Raw genomic sequence first — 20443 nt, forward strand, 5'->3', positions numbered from 1 at the left:
CAGGTCCGCCTGGACTAGAGTGAGACCCTACCTTGAAAAACCAAATAAATTAAAAAAAAAGGAGGGGGGCAGGATTTCAGCTGGGGGAGAAGGAATGGACGGACGGGAAGCACTCTGTTAGGACAAGAAGGAAGGACCTAGGAGACCGGAAGGCTCAGAACACTGGTAGGGGTGGGTCCCAGCACATACCCATGGTGGCGGAGAAGATGACAATCCCCAGCACGTTCATGCCATCGCTGGTGCCAGGCTCTGACTTGTAGACGATTTCGGGTGGTGGCGTCAGGTCCAACGCAAAGTTCTGCACGCGAGAACCATTGTCTTCCTTGACCCCATAGACCAGGACCCGCGGAGGAGGGGCCTCCTCTACCGAGCCCTTGGGGGACTTGACAACAGGGGTGGTCTTGGTGCGGTACTGTGGGTGACAGACCAACGGCGAGCAGTCAGCACCCAAGTTATCGCTGTCCACAAAGCTTTTTTTAAAAAAAAAAATTAGGGCTGGAGAGATGGCTTAGCGGTTAAGCGCTTGCCGGTGAAGCCTAAGGACCCCGGTTCGAGGCTCGGTTCCCCAGGTCCCACGTTAGCCAGATGCATAAGGGGGCGCACGCGTCTGGAGTTCGTTGGCAGAGGCTGGAAGCCCTGGCGCGCCCATTCTCTCTCTCTCCCTCTATCTGTCTTTCTCTCTGTATCTGTCGCTCTCAAATAAATAAATAAATAAATAAATAAATAATTTAAAAAAATTATTTCCCCAGCACTTGGGAGGCAGAGAGGAGGATCACCATGAGTTCGAGGCCTGAGACTACATGGTTAATTCCAGGTCAGCCTGGACCAGAGTGAGACCCTACCTCAAAAAAAAAAAAACAACAATTATTTGTTTATTTATTTATTTGACAGACAAAGAGGGAGAGAATGGGCACATGTCAGGGCCTGCAGCCACTGCAAATGAACTCCAGATGCATGGACCCCCTTGTGCATCTGGCTAACGTAGGTCCTGGGGAATCGAACCTGGGTCCATTGGCTTTGCAGACAAGCACCTTAACAGCTAAGCAATCCCTCCAGCCCAAAGCTTCCTTTAAAAAAAAAAAAAGAAAGAAAGAAAGAAAAAGAAGCCGGGCGTGGTGGCGCACGCCTTTCATCCCAGCACTCGGGAGGCGGAGGTAGGAGGATCGCCGTGAGTTCGAGGCTACCCTGAGACTCCATAGTGAATTGCAGGTCAGCCTGGGCTACAGTGAGACCCTATCTTGGAAGAAAAATAAAAAAGAAAAGGAATTTTATTTTTATTTATTTGAGAGACAGAGAATGGGCACGCCACTGCTAACAAACTCCAGATGCATGCACCATCATGTGAGTCTGGCTTACATGGGTTCTGGAGAATCGAGCCTGGGTCCTTAGGCTTCTCAGGCAAGCACCTTAACCAACCGCTAAGTCATCTCTTCAGCTCTCCACAAAACTTTTTTTTTTTTTTTAATTTGAGAGCGACAGACACAGAGAGAAAGACAGATAGAGAGAGAGAGAATGGGCGCGCCAGGGCTTCCAGCCTCTGCAAACGAACTCCAGACGCGTGCGCCCCCTTGTGCATCTGGCTAACGTGGGACCTGGGGAACCGAGCCTCAAACCGGGGTCCTAAGGCTTCACAGGCAAGCGCTTAACCGCTAAGCCATCACTCCAGCCCAAAACTTGTTTTTTAAATGTAGGCTTGATGTGGTGGCACATGCCTTTAAATTTTTTATTTATTTATCTATTTATTTGAAAGAGAGAGAAAGATGCAGAGAGAGGGAGAGAGAGAATGGGCGCGCCAGGGCCTCCAGCCACCGCAAACGAACTCCAGACGCATGTGGCTCGTGTGGATCCTGGACAGTTGAACAGGGATCCTTTGGCTTTGCAGGAAAACGCTGTAACTGCTAAGCCGTCTCTCCAGCCCCTCCACAAAACTTCTTGAATACCAGCATAGCAGGCATGGAAGAGGCTGATTATCACAACCTGGGCCATCAGACGTTGCAAGTAAGTGTCTTTAACTGCTGAGCCATCTCTCCAGCCCCAAGATTTGATTTTAGAGAAGAAAACAGGCTTAGTAGCCAGCCCCCCCCTGGGCTTACCCAACTTATTTATTCATTCATTTATTTATTTTGATTTTTTGAGGTAGGGTCTCACTCTAGCCCTGGCTGACCTGGCATTCACTATGTCGTCTCAGGGTGGCCTCGAACTCACGGCGATCCTCCTACCTCTGCCTCGCGAGTGCTGGGATGAAAGGTGTGCGCCACCGTGCCTGGCTCCCACTTGGTTTTTCTTGAAAGTAGTGTAACCTTGGGCAACTGTCTACTCTTTCAGAGCCCCACTTCTCACCTAGGAAATGAGCTAGCCCCACCAGTGTGGGCCACCGTGAAGACAGCAACAAACTCCAGACGCATGCGCCCCCTTGTGCACCTCGCTTACGTGGGTCCCGGGGATTCGAACCAGGGTCCTTCGGCTTTGCAGGCAAGCGCCTTAACCGCTAAGCCCTCTCTCCAGCCCCTACAGCGGGTTTCTTCGTGAGAGACCGGCACCCAGGACAGGGGTGTGGCCGTGGGAGGCTCCCCAAGGATCCAGGTTGCCCAAGATCCCCTCCCCCTGGCATGTGCCTCCAGGAGACAAGTTGGCTGGATGCGACGACCTGCCTCCCTGCCCTTCTTGCCCCACTTGTGCCAGTGCCCGGTGCCCACTCACCTGCTTAAACGTGGCTTCCACCAGGTTGGCAGGGAACATGTTCCTGGGAAGAAAGCAATTGAGAAATTCCAGAGCCAGGTGAGAAGGCCCTTTGCACCATCACAACACAACTTCAGCGGGGAGCCCTTCTGCATCCCTCTCCCCTCCATGCCACTGCGCACCCCCTCATGACAATGCCTTGTGCAATGTCCCCCCTCCCCCGTCCCCCCCGCCAACCCCCCCCCCCCCGCTCCTGTGCGTCCTGCCCGCTGTCCTGGCTGGATAACTGCTAATCAGATCAGTCACAGGCCAGCACACTTCCTTTTTGTCCAAGCTTGTCTGCTGGGCACTGCCAGGCACAGGCTGGAGCCTGCGGGAGATGGGCGTGAGCTGCCAACCACGGCTAAGGACCCCCGGGGCTATAGGAGGCCACCTCCTTCCCAAGCCTGGCACACCTGACCTGTGACCTCTGGCCAGTTGCCTAGGAAACTCCTTATATGGTATCAGCCAGCAGCCTTCACACAGTCTAGCCCCCTGTGACTATGATCCTCTCTCTGCCACTATGTAGTCACCTGACTCTCTCTCTACTGGAATGAACGATCCCTAGGCATTGGCTGGCAACCTTTTGTTTTGGTTAGGTTTTTCGAGGTAGGGTCTCCCTCTAGCTCAGGCTGACCTGGAATGCACTATGGAGTCTCAGGGTGGCCTCGAACCCATGGCGATCCTCCTACCTCTGCCTCCTGAGTGCTGGGATTAAAGGCGTGCGTCACTACACCCAACTCTGTGTTCTTTTAAAAATATTTTTATTTAGCCAGGCGTGGTGGCGTATGCTTTGAATTCTAGGGGTAGGAGGATCGCCGTGAGTTCGAGGCCACCCTGAGACACCATAGTCGAAAAAGAAATTTTATTTATTTATGTATTTTGGGGGTGGGTGGTTTTGAGGTAGAGTCTCTCTCTGGCTAAGGCTGCCTGGAATTCACTATGGAGTCTCAGGGTGACCTCGAACACCTGATGATCCTCCTACCTCCACCTCCTGAGTGCTGGGATGATAGGCGTGCACCACCACACCTGGCAGAAACTTTTATTTTATTTTTTTTAATTTTTATTTATTTATTAGAGAGAGAGAGAGAATGGGCACACCAGGGCCTCTAGCCGCTGCTAATGAACTCGAGATAGATGCATGCGCCACCTTGTACATCTGGCTTCACATGGATACTGGGGAACCAAACACGGGTCCTTAGTTCAGAGGCGTGGGGCACGCAGGGACATTCCTTCTAAGGTGAAGGATAACTTGTTGCATTTGGCCCCTCCTTCCACTAAGAAAGAAGCACAGCATCTAGTGGGCCTAGATGGATTTTGGAGACAGCACATTGCTCACTTGGATATGATACTCCGTCCCATATACCAAGTGACCCGGAAAGCTACTAGTTTTTGTTGGTTCCCAAAACAAGAGAAGGCTCTCCAATAGGTCCAGGCTGCTCTGCAGGCTTTTCTGCCCCTTGGGCCGTATGATCCAGCAGATCCGATGGTACTTGAGGTGCTGGTGGCAGATAGGGATGCTGTTTGGAGCCTGTGGCAGACCCCCATGGGTGAATCACAGTGGAGGCCCTTGGGATGTTGGAGCAAGGCGCCGCCGTCATCTGCAGGCAATTATTCTCCCTTTGAGAGACAGCTCTTGGCCTGCTATTGGGCCTTAGTGGAAACTGAACGTTTGACAATGGGCATCAAGTTACTATGCCACCCGAGCTGCCCATTATGAGCTGGGTGTTATCTGACCCACCAGGCCAATAAAGTTGGGCGTGCATGTAGCAGCAGTCCATCATCAAGGGGAAGTGGTATGTCTGTGATCTGTGATCGGGCTCAAGCAGGCCCTGAAGGCACAAGTAAGTTACATGAGGAAGTTGCCCAAATGCCTATGGTTTCTACTCCTGTAAACAGTAATAAATTGTTCTAAATAAAAAGAAAAAGGAACAACTGAAGGACATAGTGATTAATATTTTATCACTCCAGTATGGAAAGATTCACAGAATAAGCGAATCAGTAGATTTCATTCATTAGAATTAGAAATTCCCGGGCTGGAGGGATGGCTTAGTAGTTAAGGCATTTGCCTGCAAAGCCAAGGACCCAGGCTTGATTCCCCAGGACCCACGTTAGCCAGATGCACAAGGGGGCACATGCTTCTTGAGTTTGTTTGCAGTGGCTGGAGGCCCTGACCTGCCCATTCTCTTTCTCTCTCAAATACAAAACTGAATAAAATATTTTTTACAAAGGGACTTTGTAGGGCTAGAGGGATGGCTTAGTGGTTAAGGCGTTTGCCTACAGAGCCAAAGGACCCAGGTTCGATTCCCCAAGGCCCATGTAAGCCAGATGCACAAGGGGGCACATGTGCCTGAAGTTCGTTTGCAGTGACTGGAGACCCTGGTATGCCCATTCTCTCTCTCTCTCTTTCTCTGTCAAATAAATAAATAAAAATAAAGAATGTTTGCTTAAAAGAAATTGTTCTAACGTTACAGGTTTTCTTTTCTTTCTTTTTTTTTTTAAGAAAGGGACTTTATAAATAAATCTTTCATTTGTCAATTTCTGAATGCCTTGTCTTGTCAGAATCTCAGCTCCTTGGAAGGCAGAAGCCTCTGTTTTGAGTTCTGCTGATTTCTCAGAATATAGTGGGCACTTAGCAAACATTTGGTCCAACCTGGACCAGGGTGAGACCCTACCTCGAAAAACAAAACAAGTAAACAAACAAACAAACAAAAATTGGGTTTTCTCGATACATGTAAGATATTTCCAGTGACCAAACTACCAACCTGTTTTCTAAAATGACAGTGCATGGGGGACTGGAGAGGTGGCTTAGCGGTTAAGGCATTTGCCTGCAAAGCCAAAGGATCCTGGTTTGATTCTCCAGGGTTCCCGTAAGCCAGATGCACAAGATGGCACATGCATGTGAAATTCATTTGCAGTGGCTGGAGACCATAGTGTGCCCATTACATCCCTTTCTATCTCTCTCCCTCCCTCTCTCTCTCTTTCTCAAACAAACAAACAAATAAATAAAATATATTAAAATGACAATGCAGGGCCAGAGAGATGGCCCAGTGGTTAAGGCGCTTGCTAACGACCAGAGTTCAATTCTCCAGTACCCATGTAAAGCCAGATGCACAAAGTAGGGTGCTATGCATCTGGAGTCCATTTGCAGTCCTGGAGGCCCTGGCATACCAATTCTCTCTCTCTCTCTGTTTACAAATAAATAAATAATAATAATAAAAAGAGGGCTGGAGAGATGGCTTAGTGGTTAAGCGCTTGCCTGTGAAGCCTAAGGACCCCGGTTCGAGGCTCGGTTCCCCAGGTCCCACGTTAGCCAGATGCACAAGGGGGCGCACGCGTCTGGAGTTCGTTTGCAGAGGCTGGAGGCCCTGGCGCGCCCATTCTCTCTCTCTCTCTCTCTGTCTTTCTCTCTGTGTCTGTCGCTCTCAAATAAATAAAAATAAATAGATAAATAAATAAAAAATGACCATGCACATGCTGGTGAAGTCAAGGAGATGGATGCCCTTCTGTGGCCCTGCACTGAGCTCTCCGAAGCAATCTGGCAATTCATGCTAAGAGTCCTGGGAGTGTTTCTAGCCCTGTCCTCATAATGCCCTTTCTAGGAATGGGAGATGCTGACAGTCTCCTATTCAGGAATTCCCACTTCCCAGAACCAGCTGGCAGTGTACCCCGCCTCCCCCGCTGTCTGCCAGGATTTCCCGCCCACTTACTTGTCCTGGCAAACTCCCCCTCTTTGGCGATTCAACTCACACATACATGGAGCTGTGCACGTGGACACATGCATTATTTCTTCACCCTTGTTCCCGGTGGCCGTGGCCAGGGAGCAGAAACTGCAAAGTTTTCTCTGCTGCTGAGGGGCTCCGTGTTCAGTGTGGCGGAAGGAAGAGGGTAGGAGAGAGCTAGCAAGGACCTCTGGCAACAAGGGAACGTGAAGCGTGTGGGTCTGGAAGTTGGTGCCAGGGCACATGACCCAGCCGTTAGATTGCAGTGGCCCACCTGTGTCCTGGGAGCCTGGGTCTGGGGGAGGGGGTTGCCCTGCTACACTGGACTGTTAAATAGTTTTCTGCAGGGCTGGAGGGATGGCTTAGTGATTAAGGCACTTGCCTGTAAAGCCTAAGGACCCAGGTTCAATTGCCCAGGACCCACGTAAGCCAGACGCACAAGGTGGTGCATGTATCGGGAGTTTGATCGCAGTGGCTAGAAGCCCTGGCGTGCCCATTCTCTCTCTGTCTCTAATAAATAAATAAAAATAAAAAACTTGGGCTGGAGAGATGGCTTAGTGGTTAAGCGCTTGCCTGTGAAGCCTAAGGACCCCGGTTCGAGGCTCGGTTCCCCAGGTCCCACGTTAGCCAGATGCACAAGGGGGCGCACGTGTCTGGAGTTTGTTTGCAGAGGCTGGAAGCCCTGGTGCGCCCATTCTCTCTCTCTCTCTCTCTCTCTCTCTCTCTCTCTCTCTCTCTCTCTCTCCTTCTATCTGTCTTTCTCTCTCTGTCTGTCGCTCTCAAATAAATAAATAAAAAATTAAAAAAAAATAAAGGGTCAGAATCTTTGAAAAAAAATAATAAAAATAAAAAAAAATAAAAAACTTTATTGCTGAGGACTCCATATACTTGGGCTGCAAGGCCACTGAGAAATCCTGCTGGAACTGAGCTGATAACCTCCTCCATGTAGACCAGCTGACAGAAAGCTGGAAGAAGCCAATCTGTGTGCAGTTCAATGGGAGAGAGAGAAATCACTAGCGAAGGTACTCAACAGTGGACACTGCAAGCCTTATATTTGGCCAGCCAGGCCAGATGAGCCAACAGTTGTAATAGTGGCACGTCTGTCATGGTGGAAGCCAACTGCTCTCTAATTGGACTGGAGGCCCGCTCCATGGGAGGGAATACATCCCTGATACTGAAAACCTAAAACAGGGGTAGTCATGAGCCGTAGGGGTGTAACGTCTGCTGCTGTCTGGCTAAATGTATATACTATGCTCACCAAACTGCCCAGTAAGCACTTCTCTTAATGTTCATACCCATATATGAATGCTACTCTCACATTTGGTAGAGAATCTTCTCTTTTCAGATGGCAGTGACCTTGGGACAACTCAAAAGGTATCATGGTGATAGAAAGAAATGACCGCAGTACTCAGCACTGCAATATCTCTATCTCACCTTCCAAGGCTCAGGATCGAATGCGGAAGAGGTGGCGGAAAGAATGTAAGAGCCAAAGGAAGGGTAGGACTCCTTACAACATGTTCCCTTGAGACACAAAAATGGCCTGGATATCCATGACCTCACAGTGCCTGACACTCCCTACACAAGACCCTCATAAGAGGAGAAAAAGATCATGACATCAAAATTGAAAGAGAGGGTGATTGAGATGGGGAGGGGGTATGATGGAGTTTCAAAGGGGAAAGTGGGAGAACGGAGGGTATTACCATGGGGTATTTTTTTTATAATCATGGAAGTTAATAAAAGTTTGGAAGAAAAAAAAATAAAAAAACATTTAAAAAAAGTAATTTCTGCCGGGTGTGGTGGCGCACGCCTTTAATCCCAGCACTCGGGAGGCAGAGGTAGGAGGATCGCTGTGAATTTGAGGCCACCCTAAGAATATATAGTGAATTCCCAGTCAGCCTGAGCTAGAGTGAGACTCTGCCTCAAAAACAACAGTCCTCACAGGGTCAGTTCTGGGTGGTTTTCTTGCTGTACCGCTGAGGACAATCTTGGGCTCCCAATCATCCTGTCTCTACTTCCCAAATACTGGGGTGACAGAGGCGGGCCCCCATGCTCTGTTTATGCAGAACTGGGACTCGAACCCAGGGCTTTATGCAAGCTAGGCAAGCCCTTTGCCATCCAGACTACATCCTCAGCCCCTACAAGGTTGTTTTTTAATGAACCTTAAGGGAAGGACTGCTTTAGTCTGAGCAGAAACTGAAAGGCATTTGAAAGATCACAAGTAACCGAGTGGAACTTTTGTCTATTGGGTCCATGCCTTAAGACTTACTTTAAACCGAGTGTGGTGGCGCACGCCTTTCATCCCAGCACGTGTATTGACAGGCAGAGGTGGGAGGATCGTGCTGTGAGTTCGAGGCCAGCCTGAGACTCCGTAGTGAATTCCAGGTCAGCCTGGGCTAGAGTGAGACCTTACCTCGAACTCCCCCGACCCCAAAGAAAAAAAAAAAAGGCTTTAACATGAGGGACAATTTGAAATGCAGATTGTGAGGCTGGAGGGTTGTCTTAGCAGTTGAGGCGTTTGCCTGCAAAGCTACAGGACCCCGGTTCGATTCCCCAGGACCCATGTTAGCCAGATGCGCAAGGGGGCGCGCACATCTGGACTTGGTTTACAGTGGCTGGAGGCCCTGGCACGCCCATTCCCTCTCTCTCTCCCTTTCTCTGTCAGATAAATAAATAAAATATTGAAAAGGCAGACTGTAGCAGGGACCTCTAATTACCATCCAGTGTCCATTCTCCCCTCCTTCCTTGCTGACAGAAGTCTTATAGCGTATAGGATCCTGGGTCCAGCCATCAAACCCTGATTCTGAGCCTCTTGTAGTTTGTTTTTATATATGTTAATCTTATTTATTTATTTATTTGAGAGAGAGCGAGAATGGGTGCGCAAACTCTAGACACATGTGCCACCATGTGTAAATGGCTTACATGAGTCCTGGGGAATTGAACCTTGGTCCTGTGGCTTTGCAAGCAAGCACCTGAACTGCTAAGCCATCTCTCCAGCCCTCTTGTAGTTTTTTTTTAAATATATATTTTTTTAAATATTTTATTTATTTACTTAGTTATTTATTTGAGAGAGAAAGAGGTAGAGGGCTGGAAAGATGGTTTAGCGGTTAAGCGCTTGCCTGTGGAGCCTAAGGACCCTGGTTCGAGGCTCAGTTCCCCAGGTCCCACGTTAGCCAGATGCACAAGGGGGCGCATGCGTCTGGAATTCGTCTGCAGTGGCTGGAGGCCCTGGCGCGCCCATTCTCTCTCTCTCTCTCTCTCTCTGCCTCTTTCTCTGTCTGTCGCTCTCAAATAAATAAATAAATAAAAATAAACCAAAAAAAAATTAGAGAAAGAGGTAGAGAGCAAGAGAGAGGGAATGGACATAGCAGAGCCTTCAGCCTCTGCAAACAAACTCCAGATGCGTGCACCACCTTGTGTATCTGGCTTACGTGGGTCCTGGGGAATTGAACCTGGGTTGTTAGGCTTTGCATGCAAGCGCCTTAACCACTAAGACATCTCTCCAGCCCCTAAAAAAAATTATTTATTTATTTATTTGCGAGAGACAGAGAGACTGAATGAATCTTGCCTTCTGCCACTGCAAATGAACTCCAGCTGCAGGTGCCACGTTGTGCATCTGGCTTTACATGGGTTCTTCTGGGGAATCAAACCCGGCCCGTCAGGCTTTGCGAGCAAGTGCCTTTAACCACCACTGAGCCATCTCTCCAGCCCCTCTTGTAGTCACAATGGGGTGGCCACGGAGATGTGAGAGTATGTCACTAAATCCTATTCCTAAAGAGCTGTTTTTAGCCAGTTCCCTTCTGTCCTGTCCTGACGTTCTTCCTCCTTCCTGGAAGGTGCATGAAGCAGCAAAAGTGTGGACAGCCTTCTCGCACCGTGATCCAATGCACACTGACGGACGGTGGGAGCCAAGCACAGCTGAAGACATGGTGGCCAGAGCGTGAGGTACAGGGGACCAGGAGCTGCCCGTGTCTAAGGAAGAATCTGGCCTCGCTAGCCTGATGGGCCGGGTTCGATTCCCCCGTAGCCACGTAAAACCAGATGCACAGAGTGGCTCATGCAACTGTAATTTATTTGCAGTGGCAGACAGCGCTGGCACCCAATAGTCATTCAGTCTCTCTCTCAAATAAATAATAAATAAATAAAAATATTTTCTAGGGGCTGGAGAGATGGCTTAGTGGTTAAGGCACTTGCCTGCAAAGCCAAAGGACCCCGGTTCGATTCCCCAGGATCCACATAAAGCCAGATGCACGAGGTGACACATGCATCTGGAGTTTGTCTGCAGTGGCTGGAGGCCCTGGCATGCCCATTCTGTCTCTCTTCCTCTGCCTTGTTCTCTCTCTCTCTCAAATAAATAAATGAAAATAAGATATTTAAAAAAAAAAAAAAGGAATCACCGGGAGTGGTGGCGCACGCCTTTAATCCCAGCACTCGGGAGGCAGAAATAGGAGGATCGCTGAGAGTTCGAGGCCACCCTGAGACTCCATAGTGAATTCCAGATCAGCCTGGGCTAGAGTGAGACCCTACCTCGCAAAAACAAAAAGAAACAAAATAGAATCACACTTTGGATTATTAACTGAAAAAATATACAACACTGAACTTTCAAGCCCTGTGTTCCTGGTAGTAGCTTCATAAAATACAGGCAGAAGCCTGGCGTGGTGGCGCACGCCTTTCATCCCAGCACTAGGGAGGTAGAGGTAGGAGCATCGCCGTGAGTTCGAGGCCACCCTGAGACTCCATAGTGAATTCTAGGTCTAGCCTGAGCTAGAGCGAGGCAAACAAAGAACACAGACGGAAGGTGCCTGGAGAGCAGCCATGCCTACCGACAGATGCCTGTGTGCTCGGCCCAGGCTCCTTTGCGATTGTTGATTGTCAGCTGTCAGTGACATGGGCCCGAGTGCATTTCCAGTCTGTGTTTGCCCACCGGGGCAAGGTGGAGATTGTTCCTTTGCAAACACAGCTCCCGAGAGCTTCATCCAGCCCCCGGGATGGTAACGTGGAACTACAAATAGAGCCAAGTCATTACTTAATCTCTCTGGTGTTTTAATAAGGTTGGAAAAAAAGAAACAGGGGGGGAAAAAAAACCCCGAAGGGGCCAGCTGATTAGTGTTCCATCCGGCTTTGCTGTGAGGCTGCACTGGGAGCCAATGTCAATTTTCTCGACCCCCCCCCCCCCACAAACCCCCGCCACCCCGCCACTTGGGAGCCTTGGGAAATGAATTCATGTCTTGGCGGGTCAGCCCGGGACACAGCCTGTTGTGATCTGGAATCATCTATGAGACACGAACACAGATCTCAGCCTTCCTAGAGGTGAGCCACAGACAGAGCCTTCTTTTCCTGTATTTCCCGTGTCTCCCTGGCATTCTGTTTGCCACATTTGCCACCCCCACGCCCCCGGGGTCCCAGTTCTCTGTCCTGGTTCATGTATGCTCTCATTTAGTTATCAACACTTGGCAAGGCACCTGCTCTGGGCCGGGCCGATGGAGAAGGAGGCGCTGGGGCCCCTCTTTTCCCATGACCCCATTTGCTGGACAGCCTCTCAGGGCATCAGAGAAGGGCCATTCCATGCGCCTACCTTCCTCGCCTGTCCGTTGGAAGGTGGCGGACAGCCCTGATATGGGGACCTGCAGCTCTCTCCCTAATGCCCAAGGTATCTCATGCCTCCAGCCATACGCTGTCTACTCTTCCATGCTATCCTTCCAACATGACCAGCCTCTCATTTCTTTCTTCAATATTTTATTTATTTGACAGAGAAAGAGGGGGAGAGAGAGAGAGAGAGAGAGAGAGAATGGGCGCGCCAGGGCCTCCAGCCACTGCAAACAAACTCCAGACCCATGCGTCCCCTTGTGTATCAGGCTCATGTGGGTCCTGGGGAATCGAACCTGGGTCCTTCGGCTTTGCAGGCGAATGCCTTAGCCACTAAGCCATCCCTCCAGCCTGCATTTCTTTCTTTATTTCTCTATGATTATTATTATTATTATTATTATTATTATTTTGATGTCCAGTATCAAACCCAGAGCTTCACTAATAATGGGCGAAAGCTTGACTCTACTGGGATACACTTCCAAGGCTGGGGTTCCATCTCGGAGGGCTCCTAGGCAAAACCTCACCTAGCAGTCACAGTGTTGGGAGCTGGGCTCTGTTCTGCTGACCAAAAACCCACTTCAGGAGCTTCCTGGCTATGGGCCTTTGTGTGTAGAACCACATACAAAGAAGAGATCTTGAAAACCACAGGGGAAGGGCTGTAGAGATGGCCCTTGCCTGCAAAGCCTAATGACCCAGGTTCGGTTCTCCAGGTCCCAGACAAGCCAGAGGCATAAGGTGGCACATGCATCTGGAGTTTCTTTGTAGTGGCGAAAGACCCTGGTGTGCCTATTCTCTCTCTCTCTTTTTGTCTCTCTGTCTCAAATAAAAATAAATTTAGAGCCGGGTGTGGTGGCTCACACCTTTAATCCCAGCACTCGGGAGGCAGAGGGTAGGAGGATCGCCGTGAGTTCGAGGCCACCCTGAGACTCCATAGTGAATTCCAGGTCAGCCTGGGCTAGAGTGAGACCCTACCCCCCCCAAAAAAAAGAAAAGAAAAGAAAAATTTAAGAATTAAAGAAAAAGAAAACCCCAGGGAAGCTAAGTCCTGGAGAGGGGACTCGCCTGCTCAGGGCCACAGTAGCTTCTTGCTGGCAGAGTTTGCAGGGCTGGTTCCCCACGTGACCCCTTTACAAACCTCTGCGGGAAAGATCGATTTCAGCATGTGAGAAGCCACCAAGAGCAGGCAATGCTCTGGGCACATCTGGCTCTGACACGTGAGTGGGGGCCTGCAAGCCTTGAGCGTGGGGGTGCGGGAGAGCTGGGGCGGGGAGGCTGGGCGCCTCACATCAGCCCTTCCTTCCATCCCGAGGAAAGGCTGCCTTGAGCCACGCAGTCTGAGACACAATGAATCACAGCTATCTGATCCTAGGCGTGTGACAGATCTCAGAAACGAGGCCTCTCAAAAATTCCCGCTGCTTCCGCAAGAGGTGGCGCACGCCTTTCATCCCAGCACCCGGGAGGCAGAGGTAGGAGGATCGCCGTGAGTTCGAGGCCAGCCTGAGACTACAGAGTGAGTTCTAGGTCAGCCTGAGCTTAGAGTGACACCCTACCTCGAAAAACCAAAAGAAAAAGAAAAAGAAAAATTCCTCTTGCTTTGGTCTCCTGGACCCGCACTCTCAATGCTTCCCTCCGAGCCTTACCCTTGGCCTGTTAATACCACCTAATCCCTCAGCGTGGCCAGGGACCACGGTTGCTCAGGGTCGCTGTGGCTTCAGATCCTAATTGCCCCACAGGCCTCTCATTCCTGTATCCATCCAGCAAGCATCGAGCTCTCTCCGTACACATGCCGGGCAAGGATTACAACAGAGACAGGCATATGAAGGATATGCCTCAGTGAGGGCAATGGGGAGAAATAAACATGTATGAGGCCCTGGGTTCGACTCCCAGGCACCACAGAAATAAACAAAACTTTGCGGGGCCGTGGTGGCGCACGCCTTTAATCCCAGCACTCGGGAGGCAGAGGGTAGGAGGATCGCCGTGAGTTCGAGGCCACCCTGAGACTGCATAGTGAATTCCAGGTCAGCCTGGGCCACAGTGAAACCCTACCTCGAAAAAAAATAATAATAATAACAAATAGCAAAATAAATAAATAAATCTGGGCATGGTGGTGCACGCCTTTAATCCCAGCACTCGGGAGGAAAAGGTAGGAGGATCGCCATGAGTTCAAGGCCACCCTGAGACTACATAGTGAAATCCAGGTCAGCCTGGGCTAGAGTGAGACCCTACCTGAAAAAACAAACAAATGAAAGAAAGGCAGGCGTGGTGGCGCACACCTTTAATCCCAGCCCTCGGGGAGGCAGAGGTAGGAGGATCCCTGAGAGTTCGAGGCCACCCTGAGACTGCATAGTGAATTCCAGGTCAGCCTGGACTAGAGCGAGACCGTACTTCAAAATGAATAAATAAATAAAACTTGTTTTCCAGAGAAAACATAACTTTTAGAATAGACTAGATACCATGGTCTTGCTCTTCTGGGATAATGAGCCCTTCCCTGGCGCACAGCAGCGTGGAGACTGAGCTTCCCGCAGCAGGTCTTGATACAGTGCGGGCTGAGTCTGTCCTGGGAAGGGAGGGGGCTCAAGCCCGTGGAGTGTGATCATCAGAGCTGCTGTGGTTGAAGCCAGGAGCCCACAGTGGTGGTAAATCCGCTGTCCTGAGAGCCAGAGAACTTGGGGAAAAATTCTCATCTCTGTGCTGGATGTGGTAGGAAAACCACCCCACCTTCTTCTCTATTTTTTTTTAATTTTTTTTTATTTTTATTTATTCATTTGAGAGTGACAGAGAAAGAGGAAGAGAGAGAGGGAGAACTGGGCATGCCAGGGCCTTCAGCCACCGCAATCAAACTCCAGACACGCTGTGCGCATATGCCACCTTACGCTTGTGTCACTGTGCATCTGGCTTACAAGGGACCTGGAGAGTCGAACATGAGTCCTTAGGCTTTGCAGGCAAGGGCCCCCCGACCTCTAAGCCATCTCTCCAGCCCCCACCTCACTTTCCTGAACCTCGCTTCCTAATCTGTGCAAAGTAAACAGAGGCTCTCCTAACTGCTGGCCTTCCTCCTTTTGGACTGGATCCCTATTTACAGTCCTTTGTCAACTCACGGACCCTGTTCTGGCACACTGGGTCGCCAGCGGGTCGCCCAAGGGCTAGGGAACAGGCAGAGACATGTCGCAGTGTGACATCAGGACGTCTCGGCTTCTGCGCCAAGTTCGTTCTGTCCCTTGCTGTCCCGTGGCCCCAGTCCCGCTCCCTACCCTGCCCCTGTGGAGGTCCCATGGGGGGGGCCCCCTGTGCCAGGCCTGGGTCTTCCCCCGGAGGATGTGGGGGAACAGCTACCTGACAAGGTCCAGCAGGGCATCAGCCGAGCTCATGACTGGCTTCCCGCTCTGCTCGGTCGTCTCTTTCTGAGCCGCGCCACCCGGATGGATGATGGAGACCATGATGATGCCCACCACGACGGCCAGGAAGGTGGTCCACAGATAATACGCCACGGTGAGGATGCCCAGGCGGCTGGAGGTCTTGGCGTCCAGGGAGGCGAGGCCCGACATCAAGCTGGAGGACAAGGGGGGGAGGTCAGGTCAGTGGGCAGCAAAAGACCTCGGCCAAGCACTCAGGTGTACCTCACTGTGGCTCCTCCCACGGTGCCCAGTGCCCCCAGGGAGTTCTCCACGCCGTCACCCAGTCACTGACTCTCCTACTATCTCTTACCACTCTGCGGTCTCTCTGACACCCGGGTCACTTTCCCTTTTTTAGGCTGAGGTAGGGTCTTACTCTAGCCCAGGCTGGCCTCGAACTCACGGCGATCCTCCTACCTCTGCCTCCCGAGTGCTGGTATTAAAGGCGTGCGCCACCATGTACCACCTTGTGCGCCTGGCTTACGTGCATCCTGGGGAGTTGAACCCGGGTCCTTAGGCTTGGCAGGCAAACGCCTTAACCACTAAGCCATCTCTCCAACCCTGGCCTTGTGACTTCTGACATGCAAATCACTCTTCCATCTGAAACAACCTCAACAGACCCAAGGGAAGCCACCTTGACGTTCTCTAAGAGGTCTAGCTTTTAGGAGAATCGCTCTTATATTCTCTCCTATAGCTATAGGAGTATAAAGATTAACACTGGGGCTGGAGAGATGGCTTAGCGGTTAAGCGCTTGCCTGTGAAGCCTAAGGACCCCGGTTCGAGGCTCAATTCCTCAGGTCCCACGTTAGCCAGATGCACAAGGGGGCGCACGCGTCTGGAGTTCGTTTGCAAAGGCTGGAAGCCCTGGTGTACCCATTCTCTCTCTCTTCCTCTATCTGTCTTTCTCTCTGTGTCTGTCGCTCTCAAATAAATAAATAAAAATAAATGAAAAAAAATTAAAAAATATTAAAAAAAAAACTGAAGCCTCAAGAGGGATCGCTCCTAGCAAGAGCCTGGGCCTAGACATCCCTCACCAAGGCAGTGTGGAGGGAGGGAATGGCTTTTGCTTTTGGGGCTGGGGTGGGGTGGGGAAAGATTAATTAAGGAAATGCCTAGGCTTTATTTTTTTCTGCCAAAAGGATTCCCCCCCCCCTCTTCATTCCCCTGCAAAGCCCTTTCATTCTTTTAGATAAAGGAAGTATTTGTCTGGTTTTAATCGTGTAAACAACAGAAGATAATCCCTCCGCCTTGCTCTCCTATCATGGCCAGTGCAGGGTCAGCCTGCTGAACGTGTCTACCCCAGGCCTGAGCCTCTCTCAGACTCGGGCCAGTGTCCCTTCCCCTTGGTGACCGCTCCTGACCTCGGGCCTCATCCCCCACAGCCCACTGACCCCCCCACCCCCGTGTTTTCCTTCCGTCCCCACCCCTGATGTTTCCCGAGGCATCTTTAGGCTGAACTGGAATCTGAAGGGTGAATAAGCTAGTCTAGACCATAGGTCCACGGATCCACAGCGGGGGGCAGGGAGGGGGCTGGGTAAAAGAGAGACTGATGGATGGAATGAATGAATGAATAAATGAATGAATGAATGAGTGTTCCCAGGCCCCATCCTCCTCCTGCAGGGGATGCCATATGTTGGTGATGGGCTTAGGGTAGGAGTCAGATGTAAATCCCAAAGGCTCATAATGGGATTGTCAACCCAGGGAAATGGCGCTGAGGGGATCATTCTCCAAAGAGAGGTTACCCTGGTCCTCCCTCCGTGACAGAATCCCACGGACAAGGTCTCCTCTCCGCAGGCCACGGGGAAGCCTGGTCCCCGCAGACCCGGGTCCGTCTCTCCGAACCTGTGTTCTTTGTCACGCAGGCCCCCCCCCCGCCCCCCGCCACACCGCGCCTGAGGCAACGTCGGGCCCTGTCCCAGCTGTGACAGCAATTAGCGAAGTGGACAGGCAAGGACAGAGACACGATGGCATGCAAGTGACCATAGCCAATGGTGGACAAATCAGTGTGACAAAGGAAGGTGTCAAGGAAGGGCCATTTATTTGCTTAATTAGTTTTGCTTTTCGAGGTAGGGTCTCACTCTGGCCCAGGCTGACCTGGAATTCACTATGGAGTCTCAGGGTGGCCTTGAACTCACGGCCATCCTCCTGCCTCTGCCTCCCCAGTGCTGGGATTAAAGGTGTGTGCCACCACACCTGGCTTTTTTTTTTTTTTTTTTTTTTTTTGAGAGTAAGAGAGGGAAAGAGGCAGAGAGAGAGAGAGAGGAGGGAATGGGCGTGCCAGGGCCTTCAGCCACTGCAAATGAACTCCAGACGTGTGCACCACCCCTCTTCTGTGCGTGTACAGCAATGCATGTTTGCATCACTGTGCGTCTGGCTTACGTGGGACCTGGACATTTGAACATGAGTTCTTATTTATTTATTTACTTATTTGAGAGCTACAGAGAGAGAAAGTGGCAGAGACAGAGAGAGAGAGAATGGATGCGCCAGGGCCTCCAGCCACTACAAACGAACTCCAGACGCGTGCGCCCCCTTGTGCATCTGGCTAACGTGGGTCCTGGGGAACCGAGCCTCGAACCGGAGTCCTTAGGACTCACAGGCAAGCGCTTAACCGCTAAGCCGTCTCTCCAGCCCGAACATGAGTTCTTTAGGCTTCACTGGCAAGCGCCTAAACAGCTAGAGCATCTCTCTCCAGCCCAGAAGGGTCATTTCTATCTGGAGCCTGTGAGCCCAATAGTCTAGTCTATTTGGTTAGACTAGCTGAATGGACGAGCTCAGAGTTCAGTAACTAGAGAGTTCTTGAGGAAGCCATGTGGACGCACACACGCGCACACGAGCACCCACACGCACATGAGCATGCTTGCACACCGTGCACACTCATACACATGCAAAAAGAAGAAAAAAAGAAAATAGGGAATTTCACGTTTCCTTCTACTTTTTTTTTAAATTTTTTTTTATTTATTAGAGCAAGAGAGAGAGAGGCTGAGAATGGGCACGCCAGGGCTTCCAGCCCCTGCAAAGAACTCCAGACGCCTGTGCCACCTTGTGCATCTGGCTAACGTGGGTCCTGGGGACTCGAACCTGGGTCCTTTGGCTTTGCAGGCAGGCGCCTCAACCGCTAAGCCATCCCTCCAGCCCTCCTACTTTTTTGTCTGTCTGTAAGCTGGGCCTGATGGCGCAGGGGTGTACTTGGGAGAGGGTTCTATCACTGTTTCTCCTCTGACACTACTAGAAAATGTTACTGACAACTGCAGCTGGCGTAACGATTCAGCGAGGCATCGCCGACGCCCAAAGTTAAGGGTGGAATGACGTTCTTTTCTGAACGTCAGAACACAAAAGTTCCAGGAAAATGGTAATTTCAGATGCTGCCAGGAACACTTGCCCATGGTCATGCTTTCTACCACACAGGACATGCTCACAGGAAAACCAAAAACCACAAATGAGCCGGGCGTGGTGGCGCACGCCCTTAATCCCAGCACTCGGGAGGCAAAGGTAGGAGGATTGGCGTGAGTTCGAGGTCAGCTGGAGACTACATAGTGAATTCCGGGTCAGCCTGGGCTAGACAGAGACGCTACCTTGAAAAACAAGGAAAGAAGCAGGCATGGTTGCACACGCCTTTAATCCCAGCGCTCAAGAGGCAGAGGTAGGAGGATCGCCGTGAGTTCGAGGCCAGCCTGAGACTACATAGTGAATTCCAGGTTAGCCTGGGCTAGAGGGAGACCCTACCTCGAAAAACCAACAAACCAACAAAACAAACAAACAAATGAGGGGAAAACCCACAAGGGTCCCTTCTTCCATCACCCGAAGAAAACTACCAGCAACTTTTCTTTCTAGACTGGGTGTGTATGTATGCACGCACACACATGCGTGTGTTTGTCCATGGGGCTTCCTATTCTTGCAAGCACCATCATGGTGCTGCTTGTAAGATCTCACAAAAGTAACCTTAGGGCTGGAGAGATGGCTTAGCGGTTAAGGCACTTGCCTGCAAAGCCAAAGGATCCAGGTTCGATTCCCCAGAACCTGTGTAAGCCAGATGCATAAGGTGGTGCATGCATCTGGAGTTCATTTGCAGAGGCTGGAGAGCCTGGTGCATCCATTCATTGTCTCGCTCTCTCTCTCTCTCAAATAAATAAATAAAAATAACATATTTTAAAAAGTAACCTTAAACCGGGCGTGGTGGCACACATGCCTCTCATCCCAGCACTTGGGAGGCAGAGGTAGGAGGATCACTGTGAATTTGAGGCCACCCTGAGACTCCATAGTGAATTCCAGGTCAGCCTGGGCTAGAGTGATAGCCTACCTTGAAAAAAAAAAAAAAGTTACAGTGCTGGAGAGATGGCCTAGAGGTTAAGGCAGTTGCCTGGGAAGTCTAAGGACCCAGGTTCAATTCCCCAGGAACCCACATAAAGCTAGATGCACATGGTGGCGCATGTGTCTGGTTTTTTTTTGTATGTTTCTTTGTTTTTGTGTGGCTGGAGGTCCTGGCATGCCCATTCTCTCTTATCTGCCTCTTTCTTTCTCTCTCTCAAATAAAAAAGTAACAATTTTCTTTTTAATTAGAAAAGTCTTTCTGGGTTTTGTGCTTTGTCTGTTTTCATAAACTTCAGGGGTGCTTCGCTTACCCTTACCCCCTCAAATCTCAGGAAAGCTTAGTTCTCCCTCTCATACACGGGGCAAATTCTACAGTGTGCTGAAATTTGGCCCTGCCTGAGCTCCTCTGCACCCGTTTGGCTGCTTCAAAACCGCCTATTCCTGCACTCAAACTGCCTTGTCTTTCTTTTCTTTTCTTTTCTTTTTTACACCCCGGCTTTATCTTATTTATTTATTCATTTTATTTCTTTGAGAGTGACAGACAGAGGGAGAGAGAGAGAGAGAGAGAGAGAATAGGCATGCCAGGGCCTCCAGCCTCTGCAAACGAACTCCAGACGCGTGCGCCCCCTTGTGCATCTGGCTAACGTGGGTCCTGGGGAATCAAGCCTCGAACTGGGGTCCTCAGGCTTCACAGGCAAGCGCTTAACCACTAAGCCATCT

General features: G+C 50.6%; 1 protein-coding gene across 1 annotated transcript in view; it reads right to left on the reverse strand.

Moving 5' to 3' along the window:
• The window catches only part of Slc1a7 (solute carrier family 1 member 7), a 56472-nt gene that overhangs the window by 9852 nt on the left and 26177 nt on the right, over positions 1-20443 (reverse strand). Inside the window, exons 3-5 of the mRNA XM_045139295.1 lie at positions 15357-15572; positions 2701-2743; positions 190-412 (exon numbers count right to left, since the gene is read on the reverse strand). Of these exons, the coding sequence (XP_044995230.1) occupies positions 190-412; positions 2701-2743; positions 15357-15572 (482 nt within the window). The remainder of the gene's footprint in view (positions 1-189; positions 413-2700; positions 2744-15356; positions 15573-20443) is intronic.

This window comes from Jaculus jaculus, chromosome 21 (genome assembly GCF_020740685.1).
Source record: "Jaculus jaculus isolate mJacJac1 chromosome 21, mJacJac1.mat.Y.cur, whole genome shotgun sequence".
NCBI classification, from domain to species: domain Eukaryota; kingdom Metazoa; phylum Chordata; class Mammalia; order Rodentia; family Dipodidae; genus Jaculus; species Jaculus jaculus.